The 12,689-nt window shown below is 41.4% G+C and overlaps 4 protein-coding genes across 4 annotated transcripts; 3 read left to right on the top strand and 1 right to left on the bottom strand.

Annotated features, from left to right (window-relative positions):
• Positions 1 to 58: 58 nt before the first annotated feature.
• Positions 59 to 1,912, top strand: TOT_030000709 (uncharacterized protein; the record flags this gene model as incomplete). The annotated part of the gene is made up of 8 exons (XM_009693454.1): positions 59 to 253; positions 748 to 768; positions 818 to 917; positions 1,048 to 1,121; positions 1,196 to 1,250; positions 1,342 to 1,467; positions 1,560 to 1,696; positions 1,799 to 1,912. The coding sequence occupies 8 exons, from the start codon at positions 59 to 61 to the stop codon at positions 1,910 to 1,912; spliced, it is 822 nt and encodes a 273-aa protein (XP_009691749.1).
• A 424-nt stretch (positions 1,913 to 2,336) lies between these two features.
• Positions 2,337 to 3,884, bottom strand: TOT_030000708 (arsenical pump-driving ATPase; the record flags this gene model as incomplete). The annotated part of the gene is given in 7 exon segments (XM_009693453.1): positions 2,337 to 2,434; positions 2,519 to 2,615; positions 2,715 to 2,939; positions 3,040 to 3,292; positions 3,382 to 3,563; positions 3,575 to 3,682; positions 3,714 to 3,884. The coding sequence occupies 7 exon segments, from the start codon at positions 3,882 to 3,884 to the stop codon at positions 2,337 to 2,339; spliced, it is 1,134 nt and encodes a 377-aa protein (XP_009691748.1).
• Positions 3,885 to 4,004: 120 nt separating this feature from the next.
• Positions 4,005 to 6,312, top strand: TOT_030000707 (uncharacterized protein; the record flags this gene model as incomplete). Its single annotated transcript, XM_009693452.1, has 2 exons — positions 4,005 to 4,155; positions 4,229 to 6,312. 2 exons carry the CDS (start codon positions 4,005 to 4,007, stop codon positions 6,310 to 6,312), a joined length of 2,235 nt encoding a protein of 744 aa, XP_009691747.1.
• A 156-nt stretch (positions 6,313 to 6,468) lies between these two features.
• On the top strand, positions 6,469 to 12,560 carry TOT_030000706 (conserved hypothetical protein; the record flags this gene model as incomplete). Its single annotated transcript, XM_009693451.1, has 7 exons — positions 6,469 to 6,889; positions 6,982 to 8,070; positions 8,242 to 9,544; positions 9,605 to 9,918; positions 9,973 to 10,781; positions 11,040 to 11,598; positions 11,824 to 12,560. 7 exons carry the CDS (start codon positions 6,469 to 6,471, stop codon positions 12,558 to 12,560), a joined length of 5,232 nt encoding a protein of 1,743 aa, XP_009691746.1.
• Between the last annotated feature and the right edge of the window lie 129 nt (positions 12,561 to 12,689).

Below are 12,689 nucleotides of genomic sequence, written 5' to 3'. Positions count from 1 at the left end.
ACGGACTGTTTAATATATTGTGGCATTTATTAGTACACATTGTGTCTAATACGTAGTTATGTCCTCGAAAAACTGTTGTGTGGCCATGGGATATGGAACCAGGAATTCACGTAAAAACCTAAAATTTATCCAAAATTCCAAACATATTATTAAACTGCTATCTGTGGACAGATGTTTGTGTAAGTTTGAGCAGAATGTGTGGGAAGGCTTGACGTTATCTTGGACTCCAGAGTTGGAACGAATGGGCCGATGGGTGCAGCTTCCTTTCAAAAAGTAGAATTTTGAGTGTATTACCCATGTACATCAATGGGAAACGTTTGTTGCCTTGGAAGATATGTTAGTTTGCCATTATACATAAGCAAATAGGCTACTTATCAACTATTCTTCCGTAGAACACATATGTCTTAAATGATCCATTGAATACCAATTATGCATAAAAACACTAATATTTTGATGTAACTTAACCTGTTTTGATTAATTTTGCCATATTTATGTCAAATTTAAAAAACTGAATGAAAATAGTCATGTGTACTTACGATAGACACTAAATTACGACTTTCGCTGTTTTCATCATATAATTTTCAGGATCACTACAGGAAGAAGTATGAACAGATTGAGTCTAAGATCATAGATAACTTGGTCTCGTACGGGCCTATTTCTGACGCTCTTGGTCTTGATGATGACAGCTCGGACATTGCCAAGTTCGACACAGCCTTTGAAAACGGCGACATTCCTACCCTGGTTGAGCTCTGCTACTCGAACACTCCGGTATCTCCCACTTTGTTTATATTAAACCCCTCTTCTCACTCTTGTTTAGACTCGAGATTCAAAGTTTAAGGTGCATCCCTGGGCTGCGCATCCTGAGACTATCGGAGCTCTATCTGCTATACAACTGGGCTTTTACGCGAGCAAGGAGTGTACGTTTGAACCACTTTATAGAACACGTTTCTACTGATATTTAGATTACGTTTCCATGAATATTCACACTAGGCATTTACAAATGTTTATATCACTTTTTTACCGATATTTATATTAATTTATTCGTAGATCAGCCTGAGTATAAGGAGGACATTCGCCTTGCTGGTGGCATTGAGGTGTTGTCTGACTTACTGAAGAGCAATGTTAGTTTACACACTCAACCTACAATCAGTTCACAATACTACCATTTAATCGACATTCGCTAACTAAATCTTAGGAGGAGGATCGTGTTCATGCTGCCGCCATAACTCTATCGTTTCTATCGTCTGGAAGTCAGTCCTGTTACTATTATTCCACACTCTCATAAATAAACCCCTATTTACTTTACTTATTGTACATGTATTCTCACACACTCTCTTTTAGATCCTAAATGTTGTGAAGAAATGTACGAAAATGACCTTTTCCCCTATTTGATTAATGGTATGAGATCCACTTTGGATCCTTTCAGGGCTACTTGTGCTCAAATTTGCCGCAATATATATCATCAAGGTACATCTCCATTACTGTTTAATTACCATTTCCTTTTCTTGCTACCTATATTTATGCCTTGTTTAACTTCAATGTTCACATCGATTTATCAGATGTTAATTATCGTAAAGAGTTTATGAGATCTGGAGGTCTCGTTGCTCTCGTTTCATTATTGGATCCCATTGACGATTCTGATGAACTATACTTAACTCAGTTGGATGCTATATACCATTTGGATGATTTCATTATGGTTCGTTACTCTATACTTTACATACCTATTATCAACTTAATGTTAACCCAGTACATACTTCTAAATACTTTAATTATCCTGTTTAATCACTCATTTACTCAGGACGGCATTGAGGAAATACCTGAATTGGTCACATATGTTAAGGCCTCTGGAGCTCTACCCAAACTTCAACTCTTAGAAAAGGTTTATAATTACCTGCACACATTTTATTACTGAACTTACATACTTTACTAGTTACTTGTTTTACTCGTCTCAACTACTTTCCAGGGCAATATTAAAGAATTATCTGTTGCCGCCAAGTCACTTGCAATACGTCTACTGGACTGACATTAACTTTTTAAGTTTATTGTTTTGTAATTTTTATTGTTTTGTAATTTTTATTGTTTTGTAATTTTTATTGTTTTGTAATTTTTATTATTCTTGTCATTTGTTATTTATTAGTTTGTTATCTGTTATTAGTTTGTCATTTATTATTAGTTTGTTATTTGTAATTCCTGTATTTTGTTCTTTTTTTATTTAGTCAATTTAATTTCATTAGAACATTAGTAGGCATACACGTAGATATGTTAATATGCATACACGTAGATATGTTAATATGCATACACGTAGATATGTTAATACACACATGTGTAACAGTATATTATGCTTCTGGTAGAGGAGAGTGTTTTAGTAGATCTTGCGAGAACTCCTTTATTGCTTCACTGCCTCGCACTTCATATTTATGTTGTTTTAAACAAACTACACGTTTATCATTAGAATTGCGTGCATATGCGGTTAATGTTTGGTACGTAACTACATTGATAACCTCTAGTAACCACTCACCAATGTTAAACAACCCTTCGTACAACTGCTTTATGTCGTCAAGGTACTTTCTCTGTATACCTAACCTCCCGTTTAAATTATTTTGCTGTTCCAACACCTACGTTGTTTATATTTCAGCAGTCGCATAATTAATTGTCACTAATACAATCAGTTACTATTTAAACTTGTTCTACCGATAAATATTGTAATCAGTTACCAATTCAAAGAACGGTTCTAGGACACTTTTATTATGTTCTGATAATTCCTCCAGTGATTCTTTCGTCTTTTGGACATGGGTTTCCAAGTTGATGTAACTTAGTATTTGATTCACTACTATGTATGAGCAGTCCACGTCTGTCTTTGCCAAGCTCTGTATCAACCTTTCCGTTTCATACACACTCAAGAACTCCGGAATACACACACACACAAATGTTGTAAGGTCCTAAAAAACATTTTCGTTGTTTACAGTAACCTATCTGTTATCTTATCTATATATCTATATATATATATTTATCTATCCATCCGTCTATGTAAACATTTACTGGATCCTTCATTTGGTTCATTATCAGCGTTAAATTCGATTTAAATTTCTTTAGCTTTTCGAATATTTGTTCCTTGGGTATTGAGTCGCTGAATGCTGAGAACATCTTCATTGCTACTCCACACAGGTTCTCCACTTTCAGGAAACTGTCCAGCAGCTTGTCCAGCACCTCTGGCAGGTTAAGAAACTTTAGTGTATGACCTGTCGGCGCTGTATCGAAGACGATTACTGAGTACTTCATTGATTGCACGGAGCTAAATAATTTCAATTGTTGTTTTTTTCGGTTAAATGTGCTTAAAATTTCCCTTGTTAATTACAAATGTCCCTTATCTATCTAACTTACTGTAATAGCTCTGAAAACGAAAATGCTTCGTCTATTCCTGGAAGCATTTGTATCAGCTCCGGTATTGCCTGCAGGAACATTTTCGACTCGCTGAAACCGAAGCCTGTGTCTGACACCTTCGTCACATCGAGCTCCTGATTATAATTTTTATCACGGAATCCGTCGCTGAACACACACTGTAACTACTTCATACCATTGCGTATAAGTTTTCGTAGCCCTTTACCAGAGTCGGCCTGTCCGTAAACTTCTGATTGAAGGCGTCGCTAAGACTATGTGCGGGGTCCGTTGACAGGAGAAGCACCTAAATTTAATTTTATTCCTTCGAAACTAACGGATTCTCTTCGTTCTGACAGTATAGAGGCCAGAGATGACGATATTGTCGTCTTTCCGACGCCTCCCTTTCCTCCTACAAATATCCACTTGTAACTCTCTTGATCAACAAGATTCCTAACATCGTTTCTCAGATTTAGTTCATTTTCACAATTTGCAATCGATTCTGCCATTTTTACTCTTTACTATAATAATTTGTAATGTGTTGCTTTGCAGTACCCATCATGTTCACTACATTTGTAAATTTTCCATTAATCTCATCAGATTTAATTTTAAATTAACAAAATGGTCTAATGTTACTACCTCGTCGGATTAGTGAGAAGAAGTGTAGATTCACTGCCAAGAAGATAACCTTCTTTGAGTACCAGAGGGTAAAGAGGCTGGAATTGACCAAAAATATAACCGAGAGAAAGAGATTAGGCTCGATTCTGTTCCTTCCTGAAGGTAACTGTGTTACAAATTAATTATTTACAAATGTTCCCAGTTATTCACAAAATGTGTAAGCAATGATTTTTAGATAGTGAGGTCAATTCACTTACTCACGAATCTGTTCAAAGGATACTAAACCAGGGCTCTCTGTTTCACTCCGTAAATACAAAGAATGTTTCCACTAGTAACAGCAGTTTTGATTCTTTGTACAATGTAAATGATACGTTCAGAGGTAGTTTACATGATATTCTATACGGAAGAATATTCAATGTACGGTGTTTGAGCAATCACGACCTTTGTATACTAATGTCCTATCTAATAATCGCATCAGAATTTTCTGAAATTGACGTTTCGCTACTGCGCAAGACGCTGGAGCACATTAACATCAATTTTAAAACGTTTTCAATCGCTGAAATATCACATATCCTGTACAGTATAACTGAAATCATAAATATAAATGATATTTATAAACAATTTTTGGATCTGTGCTTTTCTATAGTTGAAAAGACCACTAAATTGTTGTTCACCAAGGGGAGATTGAACAGAATAAATTTCGTATGCTCCTCAAATGTATGTAAAATAGTATATTCACTATCTAATCCAGTATTTTTAAGCATTTCAACCAGTTCTGGAATAGAATTAACCGAATTAATAAATGTGTACGAAAAGTACCTGGAAGATGCCAAGGCGAATTCACGAGATTTTAACCTCATTTGCAAGTGTATGACGCAATTAAGTTCACCAAATTTCCAGCTAATATCCAGAATATCGGACTACTATTATAACTTGTTGTTGAATTTTAATTTAAATTTTAAGAATGTGAGTATTGAGAGTTCCCAAAGCTTTAATTCAGCCGGCAGGGACGGTGTGAACATTGGTATGGATATGTTAGATTACTTGGATAAAATGGAAGAGAACATAAATCTGAGTGGCTTGATTGTTTTGTTAGATACGATTGAACAATTTGGAGTAAACCATAAGAATTTGTTGAACGAGTTCAACACGTACATACTTAAATATATTAGCATACTTGTAAATAATCAAATCATGTACAATACAAATGGTAGCTCTGATAATGTTATAAGAAGAAAGTTATTTAACTTGTTGAAGGATGATAAGTATTTAAAGAACGATAAGTTGGATTTGCAGAGAATATACTCAGAACTGATAAAGTTTAATGACAATATTGGTAATAGTAAACGTAATAATAACAATCAACACCATTATATTTGGGATGAAAACATAATACAGAAAATATACAAGTACATCAATAACAGAGGACTACTTAGAAGGTTTATTGAAGTAAACATGAAGAATAAGTCAATGGGCGACAATTGCAATCTAATATATAAGGGTAATAAGTTACTTGATAGTAGGTGTGTAACGGAAGATGATGTTGTTCATAAAGTTGTTGACGATGTTAAAGATGTTTATCATGGTGAACAACAACTACGAGAAATGGAAGGATTGGAAAAAAATCAAGTTATTGCCAAATTCATTGAAGCTGTTGAGTACTTGCCAAAGGTGATCAATTTCAATAATGTTTGGAAGGTGTTAAAGGCCATTAATTTGGATAAAAGAATAGATTTGGTGCCGATGTTCTATAGTTACCTACAGGAGGCGAGTATCATATTTGAGTGTTTGGAGGACCCATCAGATGACCTGTTAGGCATATTCAGTTCAGTAATAAAGTGTAAACCATGCAGTGATCATCTGGTTGAGTTGGATAACGTGTGTAAAATGGTGGAAATGTTCACAGATTGTGACTTAAAGAGGGACTCAGTAGGGATCAAGATGTTCATGAACATGTTCAACATACTTTGTGGAGTTTACAGGGTACGTGAAGGAGAAGAGTACGAAAATATGAATCAGTGTGGAAGTTTAAGCTACGTAGAGGATCTGCTGAGGAGGTATTTTAGAGAATACTCCAAGCGTAAGAGCCTGGAGTTTGAAAGGATTCCAAAGGGGAGGAGTTGGCACTGTAGGCTCAAGTTTGTTCCAAGATTAGGCGAGTGTAGAGGCGCGGAGGATATGATGGGTGTGCTGGAGGATTTGGGGAACCTGAGGAGTGAACTGGTAGAAGTTGTGCAACTGAACAGAGGTGTGTTTAGGTTCGTAGTATATAACACTCTCGTGGACAAAATGGACAGATTGAGGTTAGAATCCGGATGAATAAAGTTTAATTTTATTTTTTACAACATTTATGAGTTGTGCAGATGGATGTACACAGTTATTGATTGAATATTTAGATAGTTGTAGGGTGCCGGCTAAAGTTGAAAAGAAGAGCAGCCATTTAGTATTTTTTGTGTAAATGTATAATATATAATCATGAGCGGTTCTCTGCGTCCGAAACTGGCAACCTTGGAAGAGTTGCTATCCCATGATTTTTACAAGAGGCTGGTGGCCTCCGCGGAGAGATGTTTGCCCGAAGCGAGCAGTGTTAGGGGCCCGGAACAGCTGGCGAGTTCAGAATTCGGCAAGGAAATCGTTGAAATTTACAAAACGCTCTTTTCTGGCGGCTTCAACAAGCTCGACATGGCCTCGCTCGAGCACTCGGACTACCTGAACCACCTGCTACCGTGTTTGTCCACGGAATCCCTCCCACTTATCGCAAATATAGACTGTAAATCGCAAGAAGAGTTCAGGAGAGTGCGCCACTGCGCGGTGATGACGTGCGTTTGGTGTTTTGTGGAGTCACACTCGAGCGGCAGGTCGGAATACGTAGATGTGCTCTCGAAAGTGTCATCAAGTAAGTTTATTCATGGCCTATTAGTGTGTGCATGGGTGTATGATTTAATGTATGAAGTTAGTTGGATAAACAAGGCTCACAACAATATTCAGAACACAAAGATTCCTTCGAGGCGCTCTTTTTTAACGCAGCGCAGCTCCTGATGGTGGAGTCGTGGAATGAGGACCTGTGCGAAGAGCGCGACTTTGAGTCAGTTGAAAGAGTAACGGTGCTGGAGCAGAGGGCGCTGCTGAGGTTCCTGATCATATGCTTCCAGAGAATCGAGCTGGTGGAAGTGCGGCGGTGCTGTATGTCGCTGCTCTCGCCGCAGGTCTGGATACACATACCGGAGGAACTGCGAGAGGAGAACTTCTTTAAAAACAACAGAGTCTCGAAAATGTTGTTCCTGAAGGCGTTTGAGAACTATAAAGTACGCCACGAAGCCTGCAACTTTGAAGGACTTTTAGAGAAGGGTCGGAGAGTTAACGGTAACGCAGAGGCTGACGACAGCGTCAGAAGAGTGTACAAAGTGGTTCCCACCGACGGGAATATTAAGAATTTGAACGCGAGTTATCGGCTAATACTGAGCAGGGACTTTATCAACTCAATAATCAACCAGTTTGTGTTCATACTGGAGGACTGTATATCACTCTCGAGTGACGTGAAAAGTAAGAAGGATAAGAGTAAAGGAGAGAGCTCGAAAAAGGTGGACGAGGAAGGAGAAATAATGAAGCTGATGTACATTGAAAATTATTTGGAGTTCTTTGTGGATTTGCTGAGTCAGTTGCACCTGAGAAGGATCATCAAGCCAATAATAGAATACAGACTGATACTGGTGAGGTGTAAGAACCACGGCCTATACCAATCGCAAGAAGGTAGCAGTAAGGTTGAAAAGGAGGAGGGGAGCATATTTGTGGAGTTGGTTAACATACTGGAGTATTACCTGAACTTTAACATCAATGAGGAGCTAGGAGTGAGCATGGACTACAACGTGATTCTGGAGGAGTACTACAAAAGGTTCAACAAGTTTCAGAGGATCTGTTACCTGAACTACAAGGAGGACGAGAACCTGAAGAACGTGCACCTGATAAACAACTACTCGCTGAACACGAACCTGTCGAACATCCTGTCTAGTCTGGATATAGGGGTACTGGTGCAGCTGAATCAGAAGTTGTTGTTGATACCATCGATGGCTGCGACCAGTGATAACAGGGCGCCCGCTACTACGGCTAATACTGCTAGTGCTACTGCTGGTGTTGCTACTAATACTCGTGGTACTACTACTACTAATACTAGTGCTACTATTAGTGGTACTACTAGGGATAACAATGGTACGAAAAACAATAATAGTGGCATTAGTGGTAGTGGTAAAGGCGGAAGTAGTGAAGAGAGAGTAAATGGGTGCCAGAAAGATTATTTGTGGCCATACAGAGTTGAATTGACGCCAAGGAAGAAAAAGTCGAAAAAGTTGGTAAAAAGGTTACTAATCAGTAACCTGATAACGTATTTGAAGAAGCCAATAAATGAACTGGTGTTGATAAATAAAAATAACTTTTACCTTAACCCTTTCTCGTCGTTATTCAATAGCACAACAGTAGTAAACGCGGAGGCGTCAGAGAATGAGGAATCGATGGAGACCGGAGAGGCCATGGAACAGGTCGCGGGGAGGTTGGAGGGAGAGACGATAGAAATAGAGGAGGACATGAACTACATAAAGCTGAGCACGCTCTCGCTGTTTAAGCTGAACCTGCAGTACCTGACGCTGTTCGACTACCTCTACAGGAACTTCATACTGTACCAGTTTGAAATAATCTACCAGATCAAGCAGTACATACAGCAGCAGGTGTTCATACTCTTTTCATTCTCGCCGCAGAAGCCGCGATTCAGCAGGCTGACGAAGGGAGTGAGTGGCGTCGGCAGCAATGAGGAGGAGAGCGATAGGTGGGTAGGAAGGATGTTCATGGGAATCAGTGACTCGGCAATGAGCATAGCGAACAGGAGAATCGAGATGACGGTGACGCTGGACCTCTCGCTGCTGCAGGACTATAAGATGAGGCAGGAGTGGCAGCAGCTGACGAAGCACGACATACTATACCTGATACAGCTCACGCCGAACTACAGCAGGTTCAGCACGGGCAACAAGGAACACGACGAGCTGCTCTGGGGGAAGGACGTGAGGAAAATAAGGTTCGGAGAAATAGCAGAGGTCCTCGACGAGGAAAACAACAACGTCCTCGAGTTCAACCCGCTCGACAACAGGAGCTTCGTGGGCTTCAAGATGCGGGTGAAGCTGCTGCTGGACTACCAGCAGTACATGAAGGACGTCCAGGAGGACCTGGACTACTACAGCGACTTTAACCTGGTGATCAGGCGGAGCAGGAGGCAGAACAACTTCAAGGCGATACTGACGAACGTGCAGAACGTGCTGAACCACAGGATCGACATGCCGAACTGGCTGCAGATAGTGCTGCTAGGGTACATCCACAACCTAACGAGTGATAAGCGCAGCGTTGCGCGAGGCAGGGAGGCTGAAGTCGGCGTCGCTGACGAGGGAGTCAGTGCGAAGAGGAGGAAGCGCAGCCTCGACAGAGTGGGAGTCAACTACCTGAACACGTTCAAGAGCAAGGAGCACCTGCTGAGCACCACGCAATTCATATCAATAAAGTTGGTGCCAGTGTTAAGTAGTTTAGAGGCCGCGAGTGCGAGTAATAATGGAGACGATGGTGGTGATGCCAGCTATCACTGCTACTATAACAATAGCAACAATAAGAGTACCAGTAACACGGCCACCTATAGTAACACAGATGAAAAGTTGGAATTGAAGGAGAACAGGTTGTACATTGATACAATAGACAATGAACTGAACGAGTACGTATATGGCCATAAAAGAGATTGGAATAAAGATTTTAATAAAAGGGAGTTGAAGAGGAGGGTGAAGAAGAATTTGATGAAAAATGAACAGGTGCGCACGTTTATACAGAATCACATAGTATCGCACCCGTACAATACGTATAATAACTATGCTGACTCGGATGATGAAGTTCCTGATGGTGATGGCGATGATTACAGTGGTGAACATGGTTATGGCGATGAAAGACTATCAGTGGAGTATGTAGTTATAGATGGAGTGAAGTTTGAGTTGTACGTCGAGGAAAGGTACCTGGAAGGGTTGAGTAAGTTGAGTAACAACTACTACGTTAACGATAACCAGTTGCCGAAGTTTCTGATAAGTAATTTCAGTAGTCCATATGAGGTTAAGTTTAGCAAGCACAGCAGCATGGATGTTGATGCGAGTGACAACAAGGCCGAGATAAAGTTTGTGAATAAGCAGGTTGAAAGTATTGTGAATGGGACGTTGGAAGGGCTGACGGTGATCATGGGACCGCCGGGAACGGGCAAGACGGACGTGGTGTCGCAAATCATATCGATACTCTTCAACAACTTCGAGCACGAAAAGATAGTAATATGCACGCACAGCAACTTCGCACTCGACGATATATTCACGAAGCTGGTGAACAATGAGCTCATCGATGAGCATTACATGGTGCGCCTGGGACACTCGGACCTGGAAGTGGATCAAATGGGACACTTCACGAAGTTTGGAAGAGTGAATTACATACTGCAGCGAAGGCTGGACCTTCTGGAGGTGGTGAAGGCGCTGAAGGAACAGTTGAACATAAAGGGAGACTACGAGAGTAGCATACAGTACTCGCTGACATTCCTGCAATACCATTTCCTCAACACAGCCTTCAGCAACATGGGAACGGAAGGAGGCGACGACGTTGAGTTATCGGAGAAGGAAGTGGCGCTCTTGGAGGGATTGGATAGGTTTTTCAGGCTGGAGTTGACTTTTACATACACGTTGAAGGACGTGAGAAGGCTATATGAGCAAATACAGCTTTATAGCAACAAGGTTGATTTGAATGGCGCCCTGGGAGTAGCAGGTGGTGATGCAGATGACGGTAATGTTGATGGTAATGTTGATGGCGATTTTGCTAATGATTGTGGTAAGGATGTTGATGGTAGTAATGATGGTAATATTGCTAATGATTGTGGTAAGGATGTTGATGGTAGTAATGATGGTAATATTGACGTTGATTTAGATGGTGATGCTCATGTTGGTAATAACGAGCAGCTATCGAAACACAAACATCAACTAGAATACCAACAGGAACATCAACTAGAAGACCAACACAACCAGCAACACGATCATAAGAAGCTGTTGGCAAAAAAGAAAGTGTACAAAAGGTTCCTGGATAAGTTGTATGAAGCGCTGAATGAGCTGCTGCCGTTTGAAATTCTGAGGAACAACAGAGACAGAATGAAGTACCTGGTGGAAAACTACAGTAGAATCGTGGCAATGACGTGCACGCACGCGTCAATAGCGAAGGAGGAACTGGCGACGCTGAACTACAAGAGTCTGGTCTTCGAAGAAGCAGCGCAGATCTTGGAAATAGAGAGTTTCATACCAATATGCAGCAACATCAAGAGGCTGGTGCTGTGCGGAGACCACCTGCAGCTGTCGCCGATTATACAGAACGGAGCGCTGCAAAAGTACTCGAACCTTAACCAGAGTCTGTTCCTGAGGCTTATCAGACTCAACTACCCGTACGTGCAGCTTAACGTGCAGGCGAGGTCGAAGGGAGAGATACTGGACGTGTACAAGAACTTCTACCCAAACAGGATATACACTCTGGGAGAGGAAGAAGTAAGCGGAGATGAAGTCGCTAGTGATAAGGAAGGAGGCGATGCAGCAAAAGTTAAAGCTGGGAGAGGAGCAGTAAAAGGAGTAGGAACAGCAAAACCAGGATTAGTAGCAGGAGTAAGGACAGGAACAGCAGCACGAGTAGTAGCAGAAACAACAGCAAAACGAGCTCCAGAAACAAGAACAGGAACGGAAAAACCAGGATTAGGAGTAGCAGGAGCAGTTCCACGAGTTACTAAGTTGACGCAAGAGTTGATACACGATTTGAGGAGAAGGCTGGACAGTGGAACGCTCACAGTGAGTCTGAATTGCGTAGTGCAGTTCATAAACGTCAACGGCGAAGAAAGTAGTCCCATAAGGCACTTCTACCAGAACTTGGAGGAGGCGCAGTACTGCGTGTCGCTGTACATGCTCATGAGGCTGCTGGGACTGAGAGACATCGTCATACTGACGGCGTACAACGGACAGAAGTGCCTAATCGAGGACGTGGTGAAGAAGAGGTGCAGCTGGAACAACAGAATAGAGGCGCCCCTGGTCTCGACCATCGACAAGTTCCAGGGCAGGCAGGCAGACTACGTGATAGTCTCCCTGGTGAGGACGAAGAACGTGGGATACCTGAGGGACCCGAGAAGGTTCGTGGTCGCAACGAGTCGCTCGAAGCTGGGCCTGTACATCGTCGGAAAGAGGACGCTGATTCAGAACATAAAGGAGCTGGCAGTGTTCACGACGCAGTTAAATAGGCACCCAAATGATTTGCAGCTGAGACTGAGGTGCAGCGAGCGCAACGTCTGTTCCAACGGCGCCTCGCCCGAGTCACACGGTAGCGCAAGCGATGCTGGTGGTAACAGTAGTGCTAACAGCACTGGCGATCGTAGCACTGGAGCCAGTGGCGTCAGCAGTGGCAAAGAGGAGGCGGCGGGAGTTGAGCAGCTGTTGGAGGTTAAGAACAACAGGGAGCTGGAAGACTTGGTAAAGGCGCTAATGTAGTATTAAATTTATACACAGATACACATGTACGCAGGTATGGCGTGTGGATGTCGAAAGCGATGGTGTGCAGACAAAGTGAATAAAAAGGAATTGGAGGAAGCTTTTAAAATTAAGACAAGAATGGCGTTT

Source organism: Theileria orientalis, chromosome 3, assembly GCF_000740895.1.
Source record: "Theileria orientalis strain Shintoku DNA, chromosome 3, complete genome".
NCBI lineage: Eukaryota > Apicomplexa > Aconoidasida > Piroplasmida > Theileriidae > Theileria > Theileria orientalis.
Note: the sequence above shows the minus strand (reverse complement) of the source record. Positions and strands in the feature narration are given on the sequence as shown.